General features: G+C 43.1%; 3 protein-coding genes across 3 annotated transcripts; 1 reads left to right on the top strand and 2 right to left on the bottom strand.

Annotated features, from left to right (window-relative positions):
- Positions 1 to 3,675: 3,675 nt before the first annotated feature.
- Positions 3,676 to 17,883, top strand: lrr1 (leucine rich repeat protein 1). The gene is made up of 7 exons (XM_063183627.1): positions 3,676 to 3,940; positions 4,405 to 4,640; positions 4,999 to 5,097; positions 7,846 to 8,046; positions 11,313 to 11,656; positions 14,947 to 15,129; positions 16,812 to 17,883. The coding sequence occupies exons 2-7, from the start codon at positions 4,458 to 4,460 to the stop codon at positions 17,065 to 17,067; spliced, it is 1,266 nt and encodes a 421-aa protein (XP_063039697.1). The 5' UTR covers positions 3,676 to 3,940; positions 4,405 to 4,457; the 3' UTR covers positions 17,068 to 17,883.
- On the bottom strand, positions 17,884 to 20,416 carry dnaaf2 (dynein axonemal assembly factor 2). The gene is made up of 2 exons (XM_063183625.1): positions 18,741 to 20,416; positions 17,884 to 18,642 (listed from the first exon to the last, which is right to left on the bottom strand). The coding sequence occupies exons 1-2, from the start codon at positions 20,181 to 20,183 to the stop codon at positions 18,055 to 18,057; spliced, it is 2,031 nt and encodes a 676-aa protein (XP_063039695.1). The 5' UTR covers positions 20,184 to 20,416; the 3' UTR covers positions 17,884 to 18,054.
- Positions 20,417 to 20,486: 70 nt separating this feature from the next.
- Positions 20,487 to 26,279, bottom strand: LOC134434947 (kelch domain-containing protein 1). The gene is made up of 13 exons (XM_063183628.1): positions 25,934 to 26,279; positions 25,728 to 25,798; positions 24,998 to 25,115; positions 24,778 to 24,890; positions 24,094 to 24,178; positions 23,873 to 23,956; positions 23,238 to 23,318; positions 22,842 to 22,900; positions 22,345 to 22,454; positions 22,173 to 22,245; positions 21,723 to 21,807; positions 21,317 to 21,369; positions 20,487 to 21,090 (listed from the first exon to the last, which is right to left on the bottom strand). The coding sequence occupies exons 1-13, from the start codon at positions 26,036 to 26,038 to the stop codon at positions 20,946 to 20,948; spliced, it is 1,182 nt and encodes a 393-aa protein (XP_063039698.1). The 5' UTR covers positions 26,039 to 26,279; the 3' UTR covers positions 20,487 to 20,945.
- Positions 26,280 to 26,688: the final 409 nt, after the last annotated feature.

Below are 26,688 nucleotides of genomic sequence, written 5' to 3'. Positions count from 1 at the left end.
CTACTGTAGCATTTTACCATAATTTCACGGCTTTTCCTTTAAAACTGTGAACACCGATAAAGGCTTGAGTGATGTCACTACGTCGAACCAGAGCCTCATGGTGTGCACATAATGTGTCTTAATTACAGTTACTGTCACAGATGCCTGAATTTAGCATGGATGACAATGGGTGATCCAGTCCCCTCGCTCCTTCTCCATCCCAACAAGTGTAGCCTAATCTGTGGAGATTTGTTTTGGAGAATATAGACAACCCCTCCTTTTTTCACACACATCTGTTCCACTGGTCTCTTCCCAAAAATGAATCGGCCAGGGCCGCAAAGGCACTCCATTCAAAATTAGCAATCAGTGAGTGTGCTAATGGGCTCCAGAGTGGTTTCTGGGGCCTCAGACAAGAGTATCGGCACATCAGGGTTTTATTTCGCCCAAGTCCGCCTGTCACCTAGCACATTAGCACCTATTAGCTTGGTTTATTATGAGGCCCGAATCGCGAGGGGTATATCATCGACGACGACACGGTCGTTTTGCACAAGAGCTATACTCGTGGCATTGGTCACAGACAAGGGGGATTATTCTACTTTATTTCAGTGCGTGCCGCGCGTATACTGTGTGGAATACGTCTTGACACGCTTAATCACGCCGAATGAGACCAAGTTCATTTGGAAACTGTGCTAATCAGACATCTGAATGCGCGGAGGAAATGAAAAGACTTGTTCTCTAGACGTTGCCATCCACCATTAACCATCTGTTAGGGAGGATATCTCTCCTGCCCTAGAGACCGTTGCTTGCTACTTGTACATGCTGGCATCCACACTGAGACCTGTCACACTCTGCGCCCACACTCTGTGCTGACCAACAGAGACTGCTGTATACTACAATTCTATACAGTCATTGGCCACAATAAATGCACTTTGAGCCAGAGTAAAACATATGTGGAAGAAATTGCATGCGCTTTCTTTGCCTCGGCTTTCCTTGAAGGCCTTACAAAAAGGGAGCTGGGGAAATTGTTGATCTTCAACTAATGGCAGTGACCATATGGTTAACTGTGCATGGATTTTAAAAAAAGTCTTTGAACAGCGATGGCATTAAAAGGCACGAGCGCTAATGTTTAACCAAGTAAAAAGATTTGAGAACAGTCTAAATGTAGGCCCTACTTACTTTTGTTAGGTAGTGTCAGTGTTTGGAGACAGGGGTGCCACCAGATATTTTGGGCCCCATGAAAGATTCAAATTTTGGGCCCCCTTTAGGGCCCCTGTCAGTGCTTGCGTAATCTGTAACCCTTCCCCCCCCTAGCAGCACCCATGTTTGGAGGTGTTAAGTGCTTCGAAAATTAATCAATTTTTGCCAACTTTTTCAAAGCTGTTGGGTAAAATGATGTGATTATTTTGACCAACACCAGTTGAGACACTCAGCATCTGCAATTACAGAGATCCATACTTGAGAGAGATATCACAAAAATAAGATCTTGGTCTCTGGATCCATGAAATATTCCTCTTTGAGAACGGAAAAATACATCAGCCCTCACCACTGGACCACGACCCAAATTGCTAAACATACTGTGTATAACTTACAGTCGATTGATCAAAGCGGTGGAAGATGGCTGATATTTTATACACTTTACTCGCACCGCTATAGGCCTTCATTTCAGGGATGATTTGTTTGTGTTGACCATTGGCATGGACATGATGGACGGGATGCACTTTTTGTACCCAGTAGGCAGGCAGGCTCAACCAACCAAGCAACCGTATAGGCCCTGCAGATCTTTACTGCCACCAAGTGGTTAATAGGAGAAGATCCATCTCTACACTACCCGTAGAGACACACTGCTCTGCACCTGCTTATTTAGCTGTCATCATTAGGGCTGATGAAGCCTGTGGTCGAGCCCGGGACTGGACAACGCTATCTGAAAGGCCCTGCTCTCCAATTCTGGACCTCCCACTTGATCCCGGGCCTGGGACAGTTCACCCCATTTGTCCCCGCTCCAGACCAGTCGGTTTCCCAGGTCATCATCCACAGTGCAACCTGTGTGGGACTATAATATGCAAAGAGGCAAAGAAGCAAACTATGCTGAGTGCACATTTAAAACCATATGGCACAGGCATCATTTCTATTGGTATCAAAATCTGCACAAGGGGCAAGGGATTATCTGGCTTACCAAAATACTCCTCAAACCACTGGCCATTTATATGGCTGTCATTTATTTTCGGTAGCCTTTTGTATGACCAAGCACATGCAGTACTGTGAAGCATGGTAAAATCATATAAACCTAGCTAGAATGAAACGGAGTATGTGGTTTCTTCATTGAGTTTTGCTAAATAAGTTTTATGTTTTTGAATGCAGCCCGTATAATGAGCTGAACAGAGATTTTAAAAACTAAATTTAAAACTATTAATAATGAGATATTTTATTCTGCTGGGGCCTATCGCTGACACTCTGTGTGTGTGTGTGTGTGTGTGTGTGTGTGTGTGTGTGTGTGTGTGTGTGTGTGTGTGTGTGTGTGTGTGTGTGTGTGTGTGTGTTGTATTGTGTGGTTCCGTCTGTGCATGGTGTTAGTGAGAATGTTTTATGAATGAGAATGAATTAACATTTAATTTGGTATTTAATTAGTTTTAAAATGTAGTTGTACTTCCCTGCAGCCCGTGTTAATGTTATTTAGTGCATGCTCTCTCCCTCTCTCTCTCTCTCTCTCTCTCTCTCTCTCTCTCTCTCTCTCTCTCTCTCTCTCTCTCTCTCTCTCTCTCTAGAGCTATAGTAGTATAGTATAGTAATTGAGTGGATAGTTCTGTTAATAGAGGATTTTAAACATATAGACCATTTGACTATTTGCCAATACAGATTAATTTAAGACTGCTATATGGCCAAAAATGGAAATTATTTTCAGAAGAAGCAGTTGCTAGGCCTATTGGTAGCCTAGGCCAAGGGTCCCCAAACTTTACCATGACAAGGCCCCCCATATACCAGTAGATTTCAGCCAGGCCCCCCTTACATGGGGCGTAACACACTACTTTTTTTTTCTGTGCACCAGTTTCACAACCATAGTCTATGTCTGTGAGTCAGTGCCCCATAGGGGAATATAAAATGATAATGATAGTAGTAGTAATGTTCAGAAATGCAGTAGATTATAGCCTAATGCAGGGGCGGTCAATTGTTTTGGCCCAAGGGCTACATCAGGTTTTAGAATATTGACCAATGGGCCAGATGTCGCAGACAACTTGCCCGTGTCAATAATAAGAAATAGTGTAGGCCTACGCTAACATAACTTGTCAGCTATGCCATTCCTAGACATTGTAATGAAATGTATTGAGATGTAGGCCTAATTATTAAGCCTATTTTCCTGCCAATGTGCCACGGCCCCCCTAGAACCCCCTCACTGCCCTCAAGGGTCCCCGGTCCCACTTTGAAAACCACTTGCCTAGACTAGGCTATATGGTTGAACAATCACATTCCATTGAAATAAGTTATTATCCATGCTACTTGCAATGCGATTTGCAATTGCAAGGCGACACCCTCAGCCAGGGATTTATTAGTTGTTGATTAATGAAACCACAGGTTGAAAACTCGAAGGACCCCCTGCGACCCCAGCGAACGTGCAAGACTGCCCATCCACAACTCGTCACACCTCCATCGTTTATAAACATACAGCCAGCAGGGTGGAAATACGCATGCGTGTTTCGTTTTCACAGTGGCGGCAGTGGTTCCCACCAAAACAAGGAGCTAGGTTTGACGTTGACAGCATCCTTTGTAATGACTTAGTATCGTAACATTTACACAGATTCTCCCTTCAACTCACAACAGGGGGATCTGTACACAAATCTGTCAGCCAGCAAGTATGTGATGTTGCCTGTGGACAATGTTATGGCGAGGCAAAAGTTTGCTAACTAGCAGCCAGCCAGCGAGGGAGGAGGAGGAGGGCGCTAACTAGGCAACGCTGTTAGCCAGCCAAGTAAGTTATACTGGTTGTTATACTTCAACATGTACATGTTGGGGAATCAAGTGTTTTAGCTGACATTGTGTTTTGGTGTCATTACACAACGTAAACTTGGAAAATAGGGCAAATGCAACGGATTCTAGGCTACATTAATGTGGATGTTGTGCTTGGCCACGCCACATTAATTCTTTCCTTAATTACCATGGGCTTATAGAAGGGGCTATTCTAGGTCAGTATTTGGAATTGAAAATATAAATTACGGGGATCTGTCCACTTTTGCCAGAAAAGCAGGCATATTTGACCTGCTGATCACCCACCGAGCAAGTTTTCGGGATCCTGACGCAATGGTTGACGCACGACACTGGGATGGGAGCAGGGCGACTTTCCACTCTTTACATGGACTGCACTCCCAAATAGGCTACTTAGATTTATAATATCCTCGACATCTCACCAAGTTATCGCTATTTTTTTCCCCAAAGCCGAAGATCTGATTTGGGCAGAAAGAAGTTGGAGTCTCCAGTGAGGTGGCACAATGAAACTTCAGTGCGATGTCGAAGTGATCAATAGGATGTTGCCTACGTTTGGGATGAAGAATCGGGGCAAAGGAGCGAGGGCAGTGTTGTCCATTGGAAGACACGTGGACAAGACGACACAGAAGAGTAACATCTATCTGTTGATTTGCACGGCCAAGGACAGAGCTGGGTCAAAATACAAGGTGGGTGGAGAGGGCATGTGGGCCCCAGATTTGTGTCCATTTGTATCCAATAATAATGTCTGTGTAAGTGTTTATTGACTGTGCAACAGTCAAACACTGATGTTAACAGAGCAAAATCAAATCACATTTTATTCTGCTATAGGAACAGAGTGTTGTACAAAAATATGCATGTCTAGTCATCACAATGTAGGTTCAAAATTGGCAATATGCTGTATCAGCACTTGTGTTTTGTTATGTCAAGTTAAAACCAGTTTCAGCCTAAATGAGCGCTTCTGTGTAAATTTATGTTTGATGTTGAGTTATTCCTGTTTCAATAAAGTCGTCTAAGACGGTGTTATTTGTAATCTCTGTCCCATAGCTGAAGGAGAACATTGAGAAGTTCTTTACAATGTTTGTGGATGAAGGCAAAGCCACCATAAGACTGAAGGAACCGGCTGTTGACATCTGTTTGAGCAAGGTAATATATCTGTCATACCCGTGGGTTGACATCTCAGTGACGCATTGTGGCATTTCCTCAGTTGTTTAGACCTGAACAGAGGATGTGTTATTGCATCACCTACTTAACACATACTTACACATGTGGTGTGTTTACATTTTTTGTCGTTTTCTTCTTCACCTGCCGGTTGTTGCCTCATTTTGGTAAACAAGTTGACAGCACAAACCCATAGCCTTTTGGCGCCTTCATTTTCTCGGAAATCCCGAGAATCCCGGCCATAAACTCAGTAAAAATAGCTTTGAACGCTCAATGACACAATGTCAGGTCGGTATTTTTTGACGTTGATCTCGTGCGGAAGTAGCAAAGCCAAAGGTAACTGAGTACACATAATTTTATGCAATTTGCTTCACAGCCCATGGCTGCTGCAATGTTCTTCTGCCGAAACAACAAAGTTCAAGATTTACCATAAGATCTTGTTTTGGCGGTGCAAGCACGGTTGTATGATTTGTTTGTTTTTGAACCACATTGTGATTATAATGTCAAAGACACACATCGGCGAATAAGTCCCAGAGTATTTAATTTCACCAAATGCAGCCCCATGTTGGTAGCAATAAACCATAACAGCAGAGAGTGTGAAGAGGCTCCTTGGGGCACAGTCATTGGATCTGGTGCAAGGTAGTGGCACGAGCACGTGTTCAGAAAAGAAAATAAAGGTCCGCAACACTGTTAAATGCTCCCATGGGAACATTTAACAGTGTTGCGGACCTTTTATTTTCTTTTCAGTTATCTTACGTTTGGTCCAGCACCTGTGCCACTGATGTGCGCGCATTCTTTGACTTTCTGGACAAACACGTGTTCAGCCAGACACCAGACTTTTCGTCAGCGGTGTCATCAGCCACTCTGGGTCTCCTGGCAAAGTGAAGGCGCCATTTGTCACGTACCTGTTACTCCTCTCTGGGTCAGTAGGCCAGGCTGTCAGTTCTGTGTTGTTTACTACCCAGGTCATTAGGTGATAAGCCTGGCTTAGCTCTCCTAGAGGTACTGTAGCTGTAAACCCTTTAGTCAAAAGAAGACAGGGCTTCGTGCTTTTAGCAAGAGATACTTTATGACACTCAGGCATTGGTTACATGTTTGCAGATATATTTGAAAATGGATATTTTGTTTATCAATGTGTATCACCATTGTGACAGGTATGTTTTTTATAGCTATTTATAGGTATCTTTTATATCGGCTTTTATGGAGCCCAAGGTCTCTTTTCAAAAGGAGATGGAGCTAAGGACCGTAAGCCTCTCTGAAGAAATGTGATTCGATATGCTTTTTGAACGTAGCTGGACTGGAGTAGGGGCTTGGCGGATGTGGAAAGTCAGATTGGCTGCTCCAGAGGGTGGGGGTGGGGGCAGGGGCCCCAACACAGAAGGCTCTGTCACTAAAGGCCTGTGCCCTGGAGCAGGGCATGACTAGCTAAGTCCTTGCCAGAGGACCTCAGGGACCTTGATTGGGAGTAGAGCAGGAGGAGATCAGAGAGGTAGTGGTACTGGGGAGCAAGATCATGAAGTGATTTATATGTGAGGAGTAGGATGTTGTTGTAGGTAATGTGAGACTTTGCTTTATAGACTGGTTTTATAGAGAGAGATTTCTGCTAACGTACATGGGAAAGGCCCAAATGGATGTGTTAACAAAAATATCCATGTTTTACACAGGGTCTAGGTGCAGTGGGCTTTTAGTCTTTTCATTTTTCCACAGGGCTAAATAAACTGTCACATCGCCACTGTTGCCAGATGTGTGTTGAAAGAGGCTAGCTTTCCGGAATGAGGCATGTTACAACCGGTTGGGCAAATAAAAGCCCGAGACACGAGCAGTCTCAGCGATGCATGATGGGGATGATGTGTGGATTGGAACAGGGTCATTGTTTCTCTGGCTTTGCCTGCCTGACTGACTGAGCCCGGATGACCTTTCCCCCAGTTCCCCAGTGTGTGTTTTGGTCCTGGTCCTGTGACTGAGACGGGTGTGTGTGATGGATAGTCCAGACAAGTTTGACATGTTTCCAACGCTTCACCAGTGCCATTGTCAGCGTCATCATAGTGCTAAGTATCACATTGATATTTTATTTATAGGCATGCGATGTGACGTGTGTGTGTGTGTGCTTTAAAAGATTAGGTAGCCCCACAGCCACTCTAGCATTCTAAAATGTTACCACAAGAATGTTAAGGATAAATATTGTAGATGGATAACCTTTATTGTACCCAGGGGCAAATTCGTTCTCACCACCATCACAACTTAGCAAGTCTGACAGGGGGTGCCGTCGCAGCAGAGCATTGTTTATGAAGCACCAAGCACAGATCATGCTCAGAAACTTTAGTCTTGATGCAGTGGTATCCACGTTTGCCATTTAAGTCAAATGTAAACTAAGTTTGCGATATTCATCAGATTGGAATTGTTTATCATTCTGTTTATTACAGACTGCGACTTTGCTTAGTTACTGTTTAGAAAGGGTCACGTATGATAGGAACTGCCTATTGTAGACCTGCTGGCTGTTTTGTTTTTGAGCAAAAACCAAAGGAGATCTGTTTCCTTTCCCTCTCAGATAATGGGAAAAGTCAGGGAATTCTACTTCAAACCTGATTTAATGCACTCACACACTTGCACTTTTTCTTTTCTACCTCACTCTCTCCATGTCCTATGTTGCAAAAATATGTTGCTCTACGCCTTTCCCGCGAACGCCCTTAAGCAATCCGATTGCAACATTTTTGACTTTTTTTCCACCTGCAGGCAGATGCCAACAGTCTGAAGAACTTCCTCTCGGCGGCTCGTCTGGCTCACAGAGGAAGCGATGCCGACACCATGCCCCTTTCCACCCTGACGCCAGTGCGCGCCCGCGACGTGGAGAAGCCCAAAAAGAAGATGGTGGTGGTGTCCAAGAAGGACTATCCCCTCACCTCCAACTTCCCCTACTCCCTGGAACACCTGCAGGTAGTGCTGCCTGGACCACATAGTAAAGGGAAAAAACTTCATCTATCACAGGGGTATTCAATTAAATGTCAACAAGGGCCAGTTTTTCAAATTCCTCCCAGTAAAGGGGCTGAACTGTACATAATGTATGTATTATGGTTGCCGACTGTCAATGAAAAAAAATATGTGACACTTCATTGAGGTGGGGGGTCGGGGGGTCCTCCCCCAGAAACATTAGCATTTCTCAGATGTAATTTCCTGCATTTTAACGCCCTGTGTCCCGTTTCAGCTCGATACGGAACCTGTACCTTTATCTCTAAATTCCCAAAAAATATTCTGTATTTCAAGGGGCTTGTGGGGGGCCAGAACCTTGCTGTCCAAGGGCCACATCTGGCCCCAGGGCCGCCATTTGAATAGCCCTGATCTATCATAATACTGGACATAGAGAGAACATGGCTAGATTATTTGATCATTTTTTCCTATTGATGGTCATCCCTCTCAACCTTCAAGAAGCTTGTGAAGACTCATCTCTTCCGAGAGAGCTTCCTGGCTTAAAAAAAAATACTCTACTCATCTATAATTGTGGGCACTAACTGACACTACACTGAATTGATCCTACACTATGTGTCATTGCTCTGAGCTCTCTGTCTGTTCTTCATTACTTGTATACTATATACAGAGCCGGTTCTGACCTCCATGGGGCCCTAAGCAAAAATATGCCAAGAGGCCCCCATGAAGCGCGCACCACCCCTCCGCAAAACGCGAACCACAGACACAGAAATTGACTGAATTCAAGCTTAATTAAAAAGTCTCCCTTTCTGCGCTCTTGAGACAAAAACATCAATAATGTCATAACAGATTGTGAACATGTAGACAACGGTGGCTGTACTGAACATGCGACTACCTCATCAGCTGCAGGTGTACCTGGCTCATCTGTGTACTACCTGAACATTGTGCTGGCCCTCCACTGGCTGACTGACTGGAGTCTGAGCTGGTCAGAAACTTAAGCATAGCGCCTGTAAAATATAAATAAGGCTTCAATTAATTTAGCTCCATCAAATTGTTTGCATTTAAAATTACCATATTTTATAGCCTGCCACCTAGTAGCTTGCCTTTAGTAATCTGGTCTAAAACGTTTTTAAAAAAATAAATGAATAGGCCTATGATTAGAAACTCATATAATTATTTAGCTATATAACATGTGTTATTATGAATGTTATCACACATTATTGTGAATAATGTTGTGTTCACTATTTATTGGGATTCACCTTCGTCACAAGTTTCAGTCATTCAAGGTCTGCATTTATTTGTCTATCCTAGCAAACCGCGCCCCCTTGCTACAGTTAACAACCATACACACACACACACGGCACTCCTTCTCTCTCTCACTCCCTCCTCCTCCGTTGCTTAGAGCAGTGTTTCCCAACCTTTTTTGTCTCGCGTACCCCCTAAACCTCTTAGTTGTACCATGAGTACCCCCTAATTCATGTTCTATATCGCTTTCTCTGTCCTGATGTGACTGCTCCATACATTTGTTATAATAATAACATCTTTCCAAGTACCCCCTGCAGTGTGCTCGTGTACCCCTAGTGGTACACGTACCCCTGGTTGGGAACCCCTGGCTTAGACTGACGTCTTATCAAAAATCTTAAGCGCCTGTCAAAACCAAAATCAATGTCTGTGTATGTTGATATTTGTTTCTAAACAATCGAGAGGCAGCCACGCATACAACAACACACAGAAAGGGCACCGCTTCTCTCTCACTCCCTCCTTCGTTGCTTCGACTGCACTGACGTTTCATCGGCTAAACGAACGGCTTGTCAGATTATGATTCAACTAGTACCTTTCGAAACAACAGTAAAACGTTGACAACACCACCCTTTCCTCTCACATTCTCTCTAGCCTAGGCTACCTGCTACCAGTTGAACTAATTGCACAAGCTAAACGAAACGCTACTCAGCTAGTGGTTCTCAACAACTTCTACCTTTTAAAACAACAGTAAAACGTTTAATTCCCCTATTTACAACATGTGACTGTATCGAAGACCTGGGCACTTTTTAACCCGGCATTGTTGTGCAATACAAAAGCCCATTGACACTTCTGCTCCCCATACGAAATTAGCCACAGAAGAAGGATCACGCAGAGGCTGTTCCAATCTTCATACTTTCCGCTCTTCCCAATAAGTGGAAGCATAAGCTTAACAACAGAGGAGTTATGTTGCCTACCTGACTGCTGTTCTCGTCGCTCATTGTCATGAATTTTCTTTTTTGTCGTTTCCGCAAGGATAATGACGTTTCATGTTGGACGTTTCACGTTTTGTGTGACAGAATCAATAATNAATGAGATCAGTTCGCGTTTTTTTTTTTTTTTTTAATTGTCAACATCAGTGACGTAACGGGTCGCACGAGGCCTTACGCTGAGAGCGTAGTGAGCGTATTTGGCGCGCCGGCTCTGACTATATACCGTACTCTGTGTTGATCCCCCACACTGTGTACTTGTTTGAATGTCCTCTTTGTAAGCTTTGGTTAAAATCGTCTGCTAAATGTAATGTAATAGCTGAAGCTGACACCATTTTTTTTTTAAATCATGATACTGGACAATAGAACTTAAAATATTGCCTGTCATTTATTGAACCAGACCGAATAGTGTGGTGCGAACAGTACATGAACACAAAGTGAAAGGCACAGAATGCAAAGAAAAAATTAAGAAAGTAAAAACTATACACAATATTAATGAAACCATGATGAATAATCATGTGGTTGGTCATTGTTGAGTAACAGGTTACGATCTGATTGTTTTTCTCGATCTGATTTTCACATTTCTAATTGCCCACTCCTACCCACAATTGTCCCATTGCAAGCTGCCCTGCATGGACATGCATGCATGCATGGTCACTTAAATAACATGCTGCGATTTGAATACTGATGTCATCAGTAACCATTAACCCATTGATGCCTGATGTTGCGTTGCGCAACATTGGCCCTGGCGCCTGGAGCTGCATTACGCAACATTCAGGCTCATGAGATTTAAGACAACTTTATTAAAAATCTCTGTTTGTTTGAGATGAATGAACACATTCTAATGAAAGATGAGGATCTTAGCGTTTAAATGTGCATAATTTTAAAGTGCATAATTTTATGTGCTTCAGATGCTGAGATATTTAGGTTTTTATAGGCTGAGGGCAGCTTTTCTGAAAAAGAGCTCAGACATTCAGCACCCCTTTCTGCAGGTGCCTTAGGCGTCAATGGGTTAATTCCCCCCATTCCCCTACCTACCCACCCACACAGGTGTCCTACTGCAAGCTGTCGCGCGTGGACATGCGCATGCTGTCCCTGAAGCACCTCCGCAAGCTGGACCTGAGCCACAACCACATCAAGAAGCTGCCGGCCACCATCGGGGACCTGGGCTCGCTGGCCGAGCTGGTGCTGCACAACAACCACCTGGAGAGCTTCAGCGTGCCGCTCTGCCTCTCCAGCCTGCAGCGCACCCTGCAGCACCTGGACCTCAGCCAGAACCGGCTGCAGGCGCTGCCCGCCGAGCTGTGCCAGCTGCGGGAGCTGGTCAACCTCAAGCTGGACGACAACAAGCTGGCGAGGCTGCCGGCGCGCGTGGGCGAGCTGTCCAAGCTCAGGTACTGTACCTGTGGCTGTAGCTGTAGCTGTAGGGGTGGGACATACATGGGAAGGGAGGAATTCTCGATGTGGTACGCATCACGATACAGTACACAATATTAATATATATCAATATCCTCTGGATGTCCGTCCTAGGACATCTATTAGGATGATGTTGCTCTAGGATATCTACAATATATAATAATAATAATAATAATAATTGTATTTGTATAGCACTGTGTCATACAAGGCATGTAACTCAAAGTGCTTAACAAATGGGAAAAAACATTGTTAGAGATAGATTTAAAAGGAGAGGTATAGAGGAGAGGCAGAAAAGCAAGAAGGCAGAGGAAGAAGAGATAGACAGAGAATGTAGAGTCATAAGGTCAACGTAGGTTAGGACCAGGATTCTTAGATGTGTAAGGTCCATAGTGGCTGGGCCTATCATAAGTCATAGATAGTCACACAGAGATTGGGCGCTCAGGTGCGGCCCCTGGTGGCATCAGGGGTGAGGAAAAACTCCCTTTCGCTTGATTCATAGTTTTGTGAGGGGGAAAAAAAGCTCGGTGAGGTCTGAGAAAAAAGACCCCCTGTAGTCAGGAAGAAACCTCAGGCAGAGACCAGCGGCCACCTAGGGGAGCCCCCTGCCAGGGCTGGATTGCGAGTAGTAAGGGCGCTGCGGCGGCTGGGACACTATGACGCCTTGGCAGCTAGGAGTTGGCAAGGATGAAGAGGTGGGTCTTCAGCTGCTTCTTAAAGGAGTCGACGGAGGTGGCTGATCGGATCTCGATGGGGAGGGCGTTCCATCTCTTGGGCGCATAGCAGGCAAACGCGGCGTCGCCGATCTTCTTCTGCGGGGGGGTGGGGGTCCTTAGCAGCTTGGCATCAGTGGACCTGAGAGCTCGAGCAGGGGGCATAAAAAAGAGAGCATGTCTGAGATATAGCTAGGGGCAAGTCCATTTAATGCTTTAAATACTGTGAGCAGAATCTTAAAGTCGATTCTGTATGAGACAGGTAACCAGTGCAGGTCCTGCCAAGACAGGAGAGATGTGCTCTCTCATTCTGGTTCTTGTTAGGATTCTTGCCGCAGAGTTTTGAATGAGTTGCAATTTGTCAATTAATTTTTTTGGGAGACCAGAGAAGAGAGCATTGCAGTAGTCAATCCTACTGGTGACAAAGGCATGAATAAGTTTCTCAGCGTCTTGTCGGGGGGGCCAAGCCGCGCACTTTGTTGACATTTCTAAGATGGAAAAAAGCAGATTGTTGTTATCTTGTTGATGTGAGGCTCAAAGCTCAAATCCGAGTCTATGACCACACCTAGGCTAGTAACCTTATCTTTAATGTGTATGCTTAGGTCACCTAGGCTTGAGTGGAGTTTTGCACGTTTTTTTCTTAGGCCCAATGAGCAACACTTCAGTTTTTATCTTCATTTAATTTTAGGAAGTTACTGTTCATCCAATCTGTAATGGCAGACATGCATTTAGTCAAAGGCATGAATGGCAGTGGTTTGGCTAGGCTCGACAGAGATATATAGTTGAGTGTCATCGGCATAGCTATGAAAATCAACATTGTGCTCTCTGATGATGGAGCCCAGGGGCAACATATATAGAGAGAAGAGGAGAGGGCCCAAGCAACTACCCTGAGCAACTCCAAAAGGCACATCATACTTGTTGGAGACGTATTCTCCGATGGTGACAAAAAACTGTCTTCCTGTAATATATGTTTTGAACCACTCTAAAACGTGACCGGACAAGCCTACCCAAGATTCAAGGCGGTCAATTAGTATGTTGTGGTCTATCGTGTCAAAGGCGGCACTGAGGTCGAGGAGGATAAGTGCTGAAACTTTGTTTGCGGCAGTGCTGAGCCTAAGATCACTTATTATTTTGGTTAGTGCTGTTTCGGTGCTATGGTTGGCTCTAAAGCCTGATTGGAATTTTTCCAAGATATCATTCCCAGCCAGATGTTGATTAAGCTGTTTAAATACAACTTTTTTCTAGTACCTTGCTTATAAAGGGGAGGTTTGATATAGGTCTGTAGTTGTTTAAAGAATTCTGATCTAAATTTGTCTTTTTTAGGAGTGGCTTTACCATGGCTGTTTTGAATGAGCTTGGAAAAATGCCTGTAAGCATAGAGGTGTTAACAATTTGCAGTAAAGGTGCTGCTAAGCAACCAAGTATGTTTTTTAGCAGATATGTGGGGATCGCGTCAAGGCTGCAGGTAGACTGCTTACTTTCCCTGACTATAAGCCATGTACAAGTAGTTTAGACTCATAGAGTAGAGTAGAGTAGAGTAGAGTAACTTTATTAATCCCCAGGGGGACATTAAGGTGTCAAGTAGCTTACATAAATACACATACTGCCCACGTAGACATGGACATTTCAAGACACATACAGACAATCAGAAGAGTTTTAAACTCCATTCTAAATCTCACTGGTAGGCAGTGTAATGACATAATAATACACATTCCACAATACAGAACTATCACAATGTTCATAGGGTTGGCAATTGGAATACGCATTGGAATAGGCATCACGATACACATGTGACGTGACGATACAATACTGTTGTATGATGCATTGCACTACATGTATTATTGCAATACATTTCGATGTTCGATATATACTTCACTAGGCTAAGTGTGTATAAAATGGAGCTTAATTATCAGTTGCTGATTTACAATCTAGTCTGACATCTCATCACAACTGAATGAAAACCAACAGGTGAAAGCTTATTTGTTTTTTGGCGGATGCTGGCTATTCAAACAATGTTTTGGTGTCAATCGTAATATATTGTGAATAATAGTATCACAATATATAGGGGCAACCATGGCTTAATGTTAGGGAGGTGGTCTAGACTAGAGGGTTTGAGGGTTGCAGGGTCGAATTCCACTCTTACCTCTCCCTACACTTCCATCCACGACTGAAGTTTCTTTTAGCAAGGCACCTAACCCTACATGTCTCCAGAAACTAACCGATACCTGTAAAAAATAAACTTTTTAAGTCGCTTTGGATAACAGCGTCAGTGTGAAATGTAATGTCAGAGATTCTTTACGTATATAGAGATATGCCAATGTAATAGGTTGCTATGGGCACCTAACATGACCAGGTTCCGGTCTGCCTAAGGGGGCGTGTCATAATGCACCTAGCATTGAATAGAACAGTCCTTAGGTCTGCTTAGGTCTGCCTAAAGGGGGATTCTCCCCCCCCCCCCCTTGCAATAATAGAACCCGGAAACAATGGGCCAATGGAACCTCTCTCTCTCTACTCTCTCTCTGGTAATGTGATATTGTTGTTTTTTGCACACCCCTCAGGTACCTGTCGGCTGCCCACAACCAGCTGGCGTTCCTGCCCAGTGACTTCCGGAAGCTGTCCCTGGATAACCTGGACCTGTTCGGCAACCCCTTCACGCAGCCCAACCCCTTTGACCACACCATCCAGCTCAAGTTCCCTCTCACACTGCTGGAGTTGGCATCAAGGGCTGTCGTTAATCTCAGGTGAGGGCATAACAGTGGCGTACTACTTTCAGCCAATGAAAAAAAAATCTATTTTTCAAATACTCAATCTCAGGTTAAGTCAGTGGTGTATTATGTTCAGCCTTTTGTTTTCCTCTAACATTTGTTTGTAACATTGTGTGGAATGCCCTGATATGGAACCATATCAGTATACTGTATTTCATTCTTTCTGCAGTGCATTTATGTATGTAAAAATATGATTACACCCACACCCAATGTTAATATGGTGGAAGTAGAGCTTACATTTGCTCATAATTTTACTGGCAGTCATTAGTTTCGGAAGAGAACCACACCCACTAAAGGCAAGTGAACTCAGTGAACCTACATGTCAATTTTTCTGTCATACAGTGAACATATCAAGCCCCAGGGAATCTGTGTCTTGTTAGTCAAGTTTTAGTGTGAAGGTATGTTCATCTCTTATCAGGGTTCATACAGAAATTTTAAGTCAGATTTATTACCATTTTCTTGCGAGGGCCGCACACCTCGAAGGATTGTTTTTCAGCGGGTGCAGCTTTTCAGGGTACTTCAGTCAACAGTTGTCAAAAGAAAGAGCTCAACACTGTTTCTTCACGGTTCACCACTTAATTTTGAGCTACACTAAAAATAAAATGGTGAATTGTGAAGAAGCAGCATTGCGCTCTTCTTTCTGACAACTATAGACTAAAATTTAACCAGACAGTTGTAACTTCATTATAACTTAACCTCAACACCAGAATTGAGCAATGAGGGCAGTGTGTGTGTGTGTGTGTCTGTCTGTCCGTGTGACACAGAGAGAGACACCTACTGACCGACCGGCCAACCAGAGTGCCAGTTGATAATTGACAAATAAACTCTGCCCTGCCAAAAAAGTTGCAACCCAAAAAAACACATTTTAATATGCTGCCTTTAGATTTGATTGTGGACCACATTTACAGAGGCATCGTTTTGAGTGTCTGAAATATCACAAGATTTACTTCCATCCAGGGTTGTATTCATTTTTTTGCCTGATCAGTGACATTGCAGAAACTATGAAACAATACCACACAAAATGTATGGCAACACAAACTAGTCACTTGAAATGAACGAGCACCAGGCTCCTCCAAGACACAGTAAAGAGCTTGTGCCTGAAGTAGTTTGATGAAAAAATATTAGCAATATCACAATGTAGTTTTGCCGGATTGACCACACGCTTGCAAGTTACACCATATTTTTAAGAGTTGGGCACCTGACAAATGTAGCCTGGCAAATCCCATGCTGCTTTGCACAATCGTTCCGATGGTTGACTTTTAATTTTTCTTGTGAGTGAACCTAGAAGTGTCTATTAATCCTGCAATCAATAGCACCTTCCTTGAGCTGTGCACGGGAGTTTTGACTGTTTGGAAACTATTTGTTAGTTGTATTTTACATGCACCACTCCTTTTATTTGCAAGCTCTTTAGTTTTCGCAATCTACAAATCCCTCCTTTGCAACCAAGCTACCTGTTAATTCTTGACTTGTGATGGAACAATAAAGCGAATTTAGCAGTAGCGCCAAAGGCTGTTTCTATTAACACCTAATAATAATAATAATACAGAGATTTTGTATAGCTCTTTTCTAGACACTGAAAGGCACTTTACAGTATTACAAACACCAAACACATCACATACAAAGACATAAGAGAGACTTTTTGTTTCTGCATATCACAGGATTCCGTACGGACCTCAGAGCATTCCCTATCACCTGTGCCCCGAGCTGGACGCGGCCAAGGTGTGCGACTGCGGGCGCGTCTGCCTCAACTCCTTCATCCAGACGTCGGTGAGCATGAACCTGCACCTGGTGGCCCATACGGTGGTGCTGGTGGACGACATGGGTGGCACCGAGGCCCCCGTGCAGCGCCACTTCTGCTCCCTTATGTGCTACTGCGAGTTCCTCGATAACTGTGTGCAGAGAGGCGTCAGATGATCATGGACCTTTTTTATTTTGGTTAGGTTTTTTGTTTTGATATTTTACAATCCACATTGGCTGTTTTCTGCTTGACCATTGTTTTCACCCCCTGACACCGACTAGTCAGCCTCAACAACTGTCTGCAAGAGAGGACTCCGATGACGGCCCTATAGTACTTTTTGGTCACTTTTTGATTTTTTTAAGGTACTTTCTTGTTTTGTTTATTATTATTATTATTATTATTACTATTATTTTTTAAACCCACATTGGCGGTTTCTGCGATTTCTTTGACCTCCTGAAAGCTATTAGCCAGTGTGAGGACCCCGTGTGAGGATGCCGGCCGGATTGGATATGGAGATATGGCGAGTTCCTCAACAGCCGTGTGCAGTTTTTTTTTTCTTTGAAGTTGAAACCCACATTGACCGTTTATGCTGGACCATTCATTCGCTAAGAACTAGTCGCCATTGCCAGAATATCTGGCATTTTGGATATGAACATGCTTATCACATACATTGCTGGTTCAATTTATAATACTGACTGAGACTTTTTTTCCCGACATTTATGTCCATCACTCACCAGCCAGTGTTGTTAGGTCAACATTCACAGCTTGAAGCAACAATTAAGGGCTGGCTATCCTAATGTACGGTTTGTTCTGTCTGTTTTCTGTATATCTGTTTGAATATGGGGTGCACTTGAAACTTGACATTTAGCACTCCATTAGTATTACTTGAGTGGAATGTGAGTGGAAGAGATTTTTTTTTACTCCTTGTAGTGGTTTATATGTTTGAATAAATGCAATTTTAAATAAACGCAAAAAAGGACAAATAGACAAAATACTGCATACTCATTGATCTTGTATTCATATTGACTGTAGATGACTGCCATAGAAATGGAACAAAGAAGGGAACCAAGAACCTCAATTGAGATGAAGGGAACGAAAAGAACATTCAACAAATGATGCTACATGTGAATGAGCACAAATATTGTGACTTCACCTGAGCAAGGTCAGTCAAGGTCATACAGGAGTGAGTTTTGAAACTGGAAAGCTGAAGTTGTAGTGTGATCACTGATGATGACCTCAGTGCCATCTTCAGGGTTCAGCTCCCGTAGCACTACCGGTGGCTGTCTAGGCCGCACGTCGCACACAATCTGCTGTTGCTGCTCGCTTGGCAAGTCGTCCTCGTCTACTTCCTCTTCCTCGGCCCCTGCCATGGAAACCCTTTCGCTGAAGCGCACCGTCTTGATGCTGGAATGAGTCATAGTTTCAGTGTTGTTGTTGTAACCACTGCTGCTTGTGTCTGATTTGTCTAATGCGGCCTGGCATGCGTCTGGGGCTTTCTCCTGTGAAGTGCTGCTGCCATGCACTTCTTCGTGGTGATGATGAAGTGTTTGTGAGTCAGTCACCTTGCCAGGGGACTGCTCAGATGCTGCTGTGCCAGATTCCGCTTGTGAAACTCCCTTCGCAATGCCTGTGGCAGCTTCATCTGTGCACTCTGCATGATGCACGTTCTCCTCTACTGTGACCTTGCTTAGGGCCCTCTCCGGTGTGACGTTTTCTGGTGAGGTCACTGCGGCATCTGGGAATGTGTCCACCTTCAAAATAAGGTAAATATCAGTATGTAAACATGTAAACAAAACATGACTACATTGTATTCCTTAGAAAGCCTAGCAGTACGCTTATTAGTTATTACCTTCTCATTTTTGGTTCTTGGTTCACACGCAGACTGCTTTTCAGTATTATTTACAGTGGTTGTTTCAGTTATGGTAAGACCAGAGGTCAACTCAGTACATTCTAGGACATCTGACTCTTCATTAGATCTTATTTCTGTCACAGTGCCACTGCCTGAGTCCGGTGCCAAGTCTGTACACTGAACATTTGAACCCGACAGTCCAGCTTCAGCATCAGATGTGGGCTGACGTGTCAGCGAGCCATATTCAGCAGTGGTGGTTTTCTTTGGCTCTTCCTCCTCTGTGTTGGGCCTATGTAACTGGTCCTCATCTCTGGCATCCGCATCAGTAACATGCCCAGGGCTCGCTGCGAATGGGTGCGGGTCGTTACCTGGCAGGACTGACAAGGTGACAACCAGCTGCTTTTTTAGCTTGTTGAATTTGGCGTGTCCTTTGTCGTTGTCCACGGGGTATGCCAGGTCTAACTGTAGCAGGTAGGCTGGCTTGGTGGATTTCAGAATGAGCCGTTTGTCAGATACGTCCAGGTCAGCATCCGATGCACACCTTAGCAGTGGCAGGTCGATGGTTATGACAATCTCTCTAGGGCGGGGGCCAGGTGCAGAGTCTCTTGAATTCCTGTAGTCTAGCATGTCAACAACTGACCTGTAGCTGACTGTGTACTTTGGCTCTGTGGGTCGGTCTCCTGAATCGCAAGGTTTCACGGCTTCAGTTGGTGTCGTTTGTGGTGGCTTTTTGTCTGGCGGGGGTTTCTTATCACTTACTGGTACTGATGACTTCTTGGTGTCATATGGGTAAGGGAAGGCGAGGGGGTCGTTTTCGTCTCTAGGTTTTGGTTTGGTTGAACCTGGTGTTTGCTTTCTTATCACAGTTGGGTGGGAAACGCCTTTGTATTTGGTCTTTAGCACCTTCTTGTTCTTTTTGTCCAGCTTCACATGAAAAGAGTCTTGTATTCCATCAAATGCGGTGCTCTCTACGAGATCCATGAATCTTACATTTTTACTAGCCAGGTATAGAGCGTCAGGGTGGAAAACAACATCATATATTGTGCACTTGCTTCCATTGGAATCCACATCAGGTCTTCCTGGTGTAAGACTGTATGGAAGTTGCCAATTCAACCCTCTTCTTCCATTTTCACCCGTGTAGGGTATACACTCGGGTTTATTGATTAGCTCATTCGAACAAATGTTGATGAAACACTTGAGCTTACCGTCGCTGGTTTTAATGGCACTAAAAGGCTTTGGGTGGACAAACTGGACATCGTTACCCCTCTCTTGCTCCAGCAACTTTATTTCTTCTTCGTATATTTTCTTGTTCTCGGGGTTTGAAATTTCCTCAGCGTATTCGTGCAGTAGTTTTCGGAAAGTTTCATCCTGCATTGCTTTACTCAGACGGCCTATTTCGTCCGATGTGAGTTTCATCTCTTCGAGTTTAGAACCGAATGCCATTTTGTTTATCTCGATGCCAGCCTGTTAGCTGCCTTTGACTTCGGATTTTTCTATGGCGCTCGAAATCAGCCACAACAAGTATGTCGTTCGCACTAGTTAGTAACAGCAAGAACCCAAGCACTGGTTAAGTTAACTCCACACGCGCAAGGTTTTGTCTAAAATAAGTTATGTAGTCACCACCGAAGTAACAGGTTGGATAGCAGCAAGTTGTCTCGCGTCAAACTGCAGGCGATGTTGTGGTAACCATGGCAATTTTGGCACGTGATAGTCATGACAGGACCTATGCACTGGTTGCTGCCTGATGAAAACTCTGCGCTTTGAGAACCACTGCTCGTAGGCTATCCACACATGACCCAAATTGCAAAAGGTGACATGTTTTGCACCAGAGTAAGATAGCCAGGGAATATAATTTTCGAATAATAAAGCTATGTCTCTTATATAATTAGTTAGTAACTTAATAACAAAGAACAACAATAATGAGAGAACCCTTTTTCAAGTTCATTGTTTGTAATCACATAATTCAGCCAAAAGTACAGTACAAAATAAACTGTTCACTAACATTGTCATAACGTTTTGAAATAATACAAAACTCATTGCATACAATTTTAAATATGCCCCCAAGTCTCCAGATTTGACAGGAGTAGTAGCCTTCAGTGCTGCGCAACATTTTTTTTTCTCCTCTGAATTGTGTGCCATGCTCACACAAGTAGTTGGAGTGGACGGAAGCCCTTCTGGGCTAAAGACATGTAGCCTATAACAGGCCTATGGGTCAATTCTGATCTGTGTTACATTTGCAGTTCTGAAAAAAGCAGTCCTTTTTTCCACAGCTTCTCTCAGCTTGGTCGGTAAACATGGAAGTTCTTCCTGAAATACTGTAGAGTTTCTGGCAATGAAGTCTTCACACAGTCTGAAAACAGTATGGAAATGCAAAGCATCACTGTTTATGTCCCTTCAAACGAACACAATACAACAAGTTTACAGAATGAGACATAAAGCCATATACGAACACACACCACCTATTCAACCAACTTTTTCTTTTCATTTTTTTTTAAAGTTTGATCAGAAACTATATTACCATTCACTAATTATTATTTTAACTAAGCTTTAAAAAAAAAAAAAAAAAGATGCATTACCTGAGAAGTGGATATGGCTGGGTTTGGAAGATGAGCGCATCATTGCAGTGCCCCTGTAAAGTACATAAAACACAAGTATTGCAACCGATTAGTTGACAAGGATGACCATTTATAATAGCTTACCCTATATAGTACACAGTGTCTCACTATATTTTCAAGACCAACGACCTCCGCCACTAAAATGGTTATGTAATATTATGTAATGTAAATCTATGAATTGGTGCAACATCGCAGTCAAAACCATGTAATGATATGAAGATGATACCTTACGGATTATCCATATATAATAAAACAAACGACGCTCAACGGCTTGCAGACTAAACTATCAGAAATGCTGTGTTACGCTCCGCTGGTACTGTAAACTAACAGCCCTGAACATTAATGTATTCCAAGGAAGGATACTTACAGTGTCAACAAGAAGGATGTAGTCCCGACTTCCACCAAATACAATTACATCAGAGTCCCTGCCTGGGCACGCGGTGTGCCACAACCTGAAAATAAAAACAACAAGAGCACATAACACCTAATGCCTCTGTAGCTTTGTCGACTGCAGCATTGTCAAAATACATTTTTTTGTGAATGTAAACACAGCTCACTGAGATATTATGCAAGCCTTCAGGAAGAGAGTAAAGACTCTCCTCTTTCGTGACTGTCTACTACACTAATGCTTGAGCTGCCCTAGCCCCAGGCCAGACTCCTGACATGGTGTGTGTGTGTGTGTGTGTAGTGTACTCTACTCTACTCTACTAAAAAAAAAAGATTATGTCCTCGTTTGTAAGTTGCTTTGGTTATAAAGCGCCTGCCAAATGCAATGTCTTGTAATGTAATAATAATGTAAAGACTCATGATGTTTCACCTCGGCTTGTCCTTGTACGGGTGATCCAGCTCCTTCCATTTCCTTGTCTCAACGTCAAACACCCAGCCGTCGCCTAGTAAAGATTAGTTTCATCATTTCATATTGAGTATGGAGTTTTATGAATATTGCATTTTGCAACATCACTCTAGGATACTGTGTGATGACAACTTACTCATAGGTTTGCAGTCAACACTCAGACCGCCAAACAAGAAAAGCTCTTTGTCTGACACAGCTGTGAGGGTATGCCACGAGCGACCCACGGGAAGGCCGGAGGTAGTTGTGCTGAAAAATAATACATTGTATTATTAAGCACAGTTAAGTTCAGTGGTTCACAGTTAAGTTCAGTTACGTATGGTCGAGGTCCTGCGCAGTCCACCACCTGGGGCTCGAACCCGCAACCTCATAACAACCCTCTGGCATGGGAGCACAGGTGCAATATCACTGTGCTAAAGGTTTAGGCCGATAACTCAGTCGCTCTCACATCTACAGCATATTAGGCGTCAGGAGGTAGATTAATTAACTCTACCGCCGAACTCCACGTTACATATGCACAGACTACAACTATTGCATTGAGATATTAATGAGTTGTGGGTGTATTTGGCAAAACATTTGGAACACCATAATCTGAAACATGATTCAGTGAGAAGCCAAAGTTAGTGTCAGCCTTACATTTCAGTCCATGTGAGCGTCTGGAGGTCCAGACAGTGGATATCACTGGTTCTTGTCTCCTGTAAAAGACATACAGTGTTGGGGGGTGGTCATGGTTATATGAGTCACCATCTCCTATTTAGCAATAATGATATTACAAAAGACAGCATTTAAATGGCTACACCTACGCTTCGATTTCAAGAGAGACACACCATTTCATTTAGAGTACACTAGAGTAGAGCTTTATTAATCTTGAAGGAAATTATAAGGATTCTAAGAATTTCATGCAGTGCCATAGCACAATAACAAGGGATTAAAGCATTCCGGTTCTTCCTGGGTGTAGTCTGAAGTAATCCAGCCTGTTTACCTGGTGCAGTACAATTCAACTGTATACGGTAAGAAACACCAAGCCCTCACCATGACTCTGCCTCCACAAATGTACCCTTTGCACCCCAGGGTGGCACTGGCGTGGGCAGCTCTTGGGGCAGGAGGGCGGCCCTGTCAGGAAAAAAAGTGATAAGAAAAACAGAAAACAAACAGTTATAAACCCACATATGACATTTGTTGCTTATTTGTGCTAGTCAAAATATTCATTTAAATGGTACATTAAAAAGATAAGCAAATGTGTACCAGGCTTTATCACACTGTCAATGAAATCACCATCTCTTTCTGATTGCAAAAGCAGCGGCAGTAACCTTTTACTACCACACATTCAAAACAAAGTTTGCATAGAAGAGATTGTAGTCATGACAACCACCTAAAGTTAACCTAAATGCATCTTATGTCATTGAGTAGAGATGGTAAAAATGTGAAATATGGTTTCAGGGATGTTAGACATGGCTTGTCTGGACTACATTTCCAACCACTAATGTGTACTTTGGCTTTTGCAACACTAGATGCCATTCTCACAAGTCAAGCTGTGTAACTTGGAAAAACTCAACCCTCAAATAGGTACTTAGTTCCCCAGGAGTTCCCCAAGGTTTGTACAATACACATGTATACTTACAGCCACACAATAAATACATTAATAACTGTATTAAATAAAAGCTTACGCAAGTGCGTGGTTGGCTCCAGCAGTTTGTCCGAGGATCAAACATGTGGATTTCGTTATTCCATCCCCAGAATACATCCTCCATCTAAAAATTGATGAGTGTTCAACTTGGTTAACACTCAAACGTCACATTGAAAACGTTATCAAAACATCTGGGGGGAAAAATCACTCTCATTTACATGACCCACAATAATACACAAATGACCCACAAATTTAACTTACCCAGGACACCTCATCTATGATAAAATTTTTAGATCTGTCAAGCTCATCAAGAAGCTTGTGACCATAACCACCAAAGTAGATAATCCTGAGGAAAAAAAGTGTGTACAAATCAATGACCAGGAACACGAAGAAGGCAGTAACACAACTAGGACAGGTTTCTTTAGGCTACGTTTTGAGACATGTTTGGCATTTTTTGTCAGTTTCGCAAGCAGCTTGGATTTCCAGCGTTTAGAACTCTGCTTGGAACAATGCGGTGGAATGAATGCTATGCTTAGTTAAAACATAGGGTTGGGGCAGCGAGAAAATCACACCTGGACCGTGAAGGATCAGGTCGGTAAACAACAACTTCCATAGCCTAAAGACAGCAAGTAGACTACAGTCACAGGCTCACGGTTCAATATGGTTACTGCCGGTATGCAGTAATACATATTTAAAAAATGGCTAAGCCGTGTTGATCAATAAAGCAGTGAAGCTTGAGGATAAAATGACATCACCGGTGTCAATACCTGCATGCTGAGAGGTCTTTGGGGGTAAACATGTAACGTCTTAGGCCTACTTGTATATTAATGAGCAATCCCTATAGTGTATTAATGCAAGACTGGCAGATGTGTCATGTGGCCCCAAGGGGAGGGTAAGGAAGGGTAACCCATACAAATTAATATTGTAATCCTGCCAGTGCCTTACCTGTCTTGATAAACCCAGCAGGACAGTTTATCTCTGGGAGAGGGAACAGTCCCTTCTTCATGTTTCCTCTTCTTCCAAACGTACTTTCTATCCAAGAGGTTTACAGAGAAAAGCTGGAGAAAGCAGATGGCGTATTGTGATGAAGGAGGAACACGCTGTACTGTACCAATATCCTTGAGATCGGCCAAGTAGACTAAATAGAAATATGAAGTCAACCAACCTCATTAGTTTGGCCATCATCACTGCAACCCCCGAATATGAACATTTCCCCACTGAGTGAGCAGCCACATGAGCCGGACATGGACACAGGAATCTCCCCAGTCATGGAGGCAATTTCCCTAAACATACAGTTTGTTTATTTACATGAGTCTAGACCTACTGCATGCTTTAGTTCCTTTACCCCCATACCTTTAGACAGGTATACTTGGAATACAGAATACATACTGTGGATGGATGTATACAAAAGACATGGAATAAACAAATATATATATAACATGTAGGTTATGCCATGTACTGCATGGCCATACAACTTATGAAGATTTGTTTCACATGCTGTAGTTGTCCCACAAAAACACAGAACATTTATGTGCATGCACTTGCCACCAGAATGATGTTCTTGCGATTCCTTATTATGTTAATGTAAATTCACATGTAGCCTACTGCATGTCTTGGTCCCTTATCCCATACATATAGATATGTGTAGCCTACATGTCTATGCCATGCCATTTTAGAAAATGTCTTCACACTACACACAGCCAAATAAACAACTCAGCAAATTTCTCTGTGTGCATTTGCCACCACAACAAAGCATAGGCCTGATGTGCTAGATTATTGCTTATTATCTTAATGTAAATGTTACCATTATTGCTTATTATCTTTATGTAAATGTTACCATATTATAGCATAGCAAAAAACACAAGCTTAACACAACAACAATTGAGACATCTTACCAAACACCACTGTCCAAATCATACAGCCAAATCTCATCATTCGGGAGGAAGATCTCATGTTCAGCAATTGACTACGAGAAAAGAAAAATGTATTGGAGATCAGACACCAAATGGACTTGTGCATGTTCGCCCACTTAATTACCAGAGCAGGCAATACAACGGTTGTTCTTCATAATTCACAGGGTGCACTTGACACGTTGACTCACCACGTAGCCACCCCAAACGTAGAGAAAATTGCCCTCAGACACCGCAGTGTGACCACTTCTCTCCCGAACCACGAGCTCTTCGCGATAATCACCCACCGTTTCCATAAATTTCAACTTCTATTTTTGTAATACTCCATGAACAGAACTGGCCGCGCGTCTGGCAAACAAGAAACAGCCTGAACGCTTTGACAGCTCGTAACAGATGGGAGGAGATTTACCCACTGGACTATGAGGGCAAGGAAGTGGGAAAGTGTTTTCTTGTGAAAGGCTACTTTGCACATCCCAACCCGCCTTCATCTGTTTACGTGTTCAATTCGTATTCCTTCTTGGCATGTAACTTTATAAAACGGCGTGTAATATTTTGAAATATGATCTATTTTTATGCACATAAAACTTTTATTATGAAACAAATCGACTCTCTTTGGTCAAAACAATGTAAACAAAGATATTACCGAAAGACAAAGATGTGCTAGTGTCATTTAGGCTATTGTTTTCTTATTTTTCACCTTCACCAGTTCCATCATTCTTATTCTTATTCATGGTCTGCCAATATAAAGGGATGGAGGTTAAAATTCAAATGTATATTTACAGGTTAGTAGCCTACTTCCGTAGGCAGATGCTTCAAATGTGCATTATATATATATATATATATATAATTATTATTATTATTATTATTTTAACACATAGCTAATGGACATTTTTACTGCTAGTGTGGTTTGTTTTCCTGAACACCTACCTACCATCCATGCCTTTTT

The sequence above is a fragment of the Engraulis encrasicolus genome, chromosome 19 (genome assembly GCF_034702125.1).
Source record: "Engraulis encrasicolus isolate BLACKSEA-1 chromosome 19, IST_EnEncr_1.0, whole genome shotgun sequence".
In the NCBI taxonomy this organism is placed as follows: Eukaryota; Metazoa; Chordata; class Actinopteri; order Clupeiformes; family Engraulidae; genus Engraulis; species Engraulis encrasicolus.
Note: the sequence above shows the minus strand (reverse complement) of the source record. Positions and strands in the feature narration are given on the sequence as shown.

Excerpts from the sequence above, each read along its gene's own strand:
- lrr1 (XM_063183627.1), top strand. The coding sequence starts at position 4,458 with ATGAAACTTCAGTGCGATGTCGAAGTGATCAATAGGATGTTGCCTACG. Across the intron at positions 4,641-4,998 it reads GAGCTGGGTCAAAATACAAG|CTGAAGGAGAACATTGAGAA; the intron begins GTGGGTGGAGAG and ends TCTGTCCCATAG. Across the intron at positions 8,047-11,312 it reads ACTCCCTGGAACACCTGCAG|GTGTCCTACTGCAAGCTGTC; the intron begins GTAGTGCTGCCT and ends CCACCCACACAG.
- dnaaf2 (XM_063183625.1), bottom strand. The coding sequence starts at position 20,183 with ATGGCATTCGGTTCTAAACTCGAAGAGATGAAACTCACATCGGACGAA. Across the intron at positions 18,643-18,740 it reads CAAGAACCAAAAATGAGAAG|GTGGACACATTCCCAGATGC; the intron begins GTAATAACTAAT and ends CTTATTTTGAAG.
- LOC134434947 (XM_063183628.1), bottom strand. The coding sequence starts at position 26,038 with ATGGAAACGGTGGGTGATTATCGCGAAGAGCTCGTGGTTCGGGAGAGA. Across the intron at positions 24,891-24,997 it reads ATGATGGCCAAACTAATGAG|CTTTTCTCTGTAAACCTCTT; the intron begins GTTGGTTGACTT and ends TGCTTTCTCCAG. Across the intron at positions 21,370-21,722 it reads ACATCCTTCTTGTTGACACT|GGGCACTGCAATGATGCGCT; the intron begins GTAAGTATCCTT and ends TGTACTTTACAG.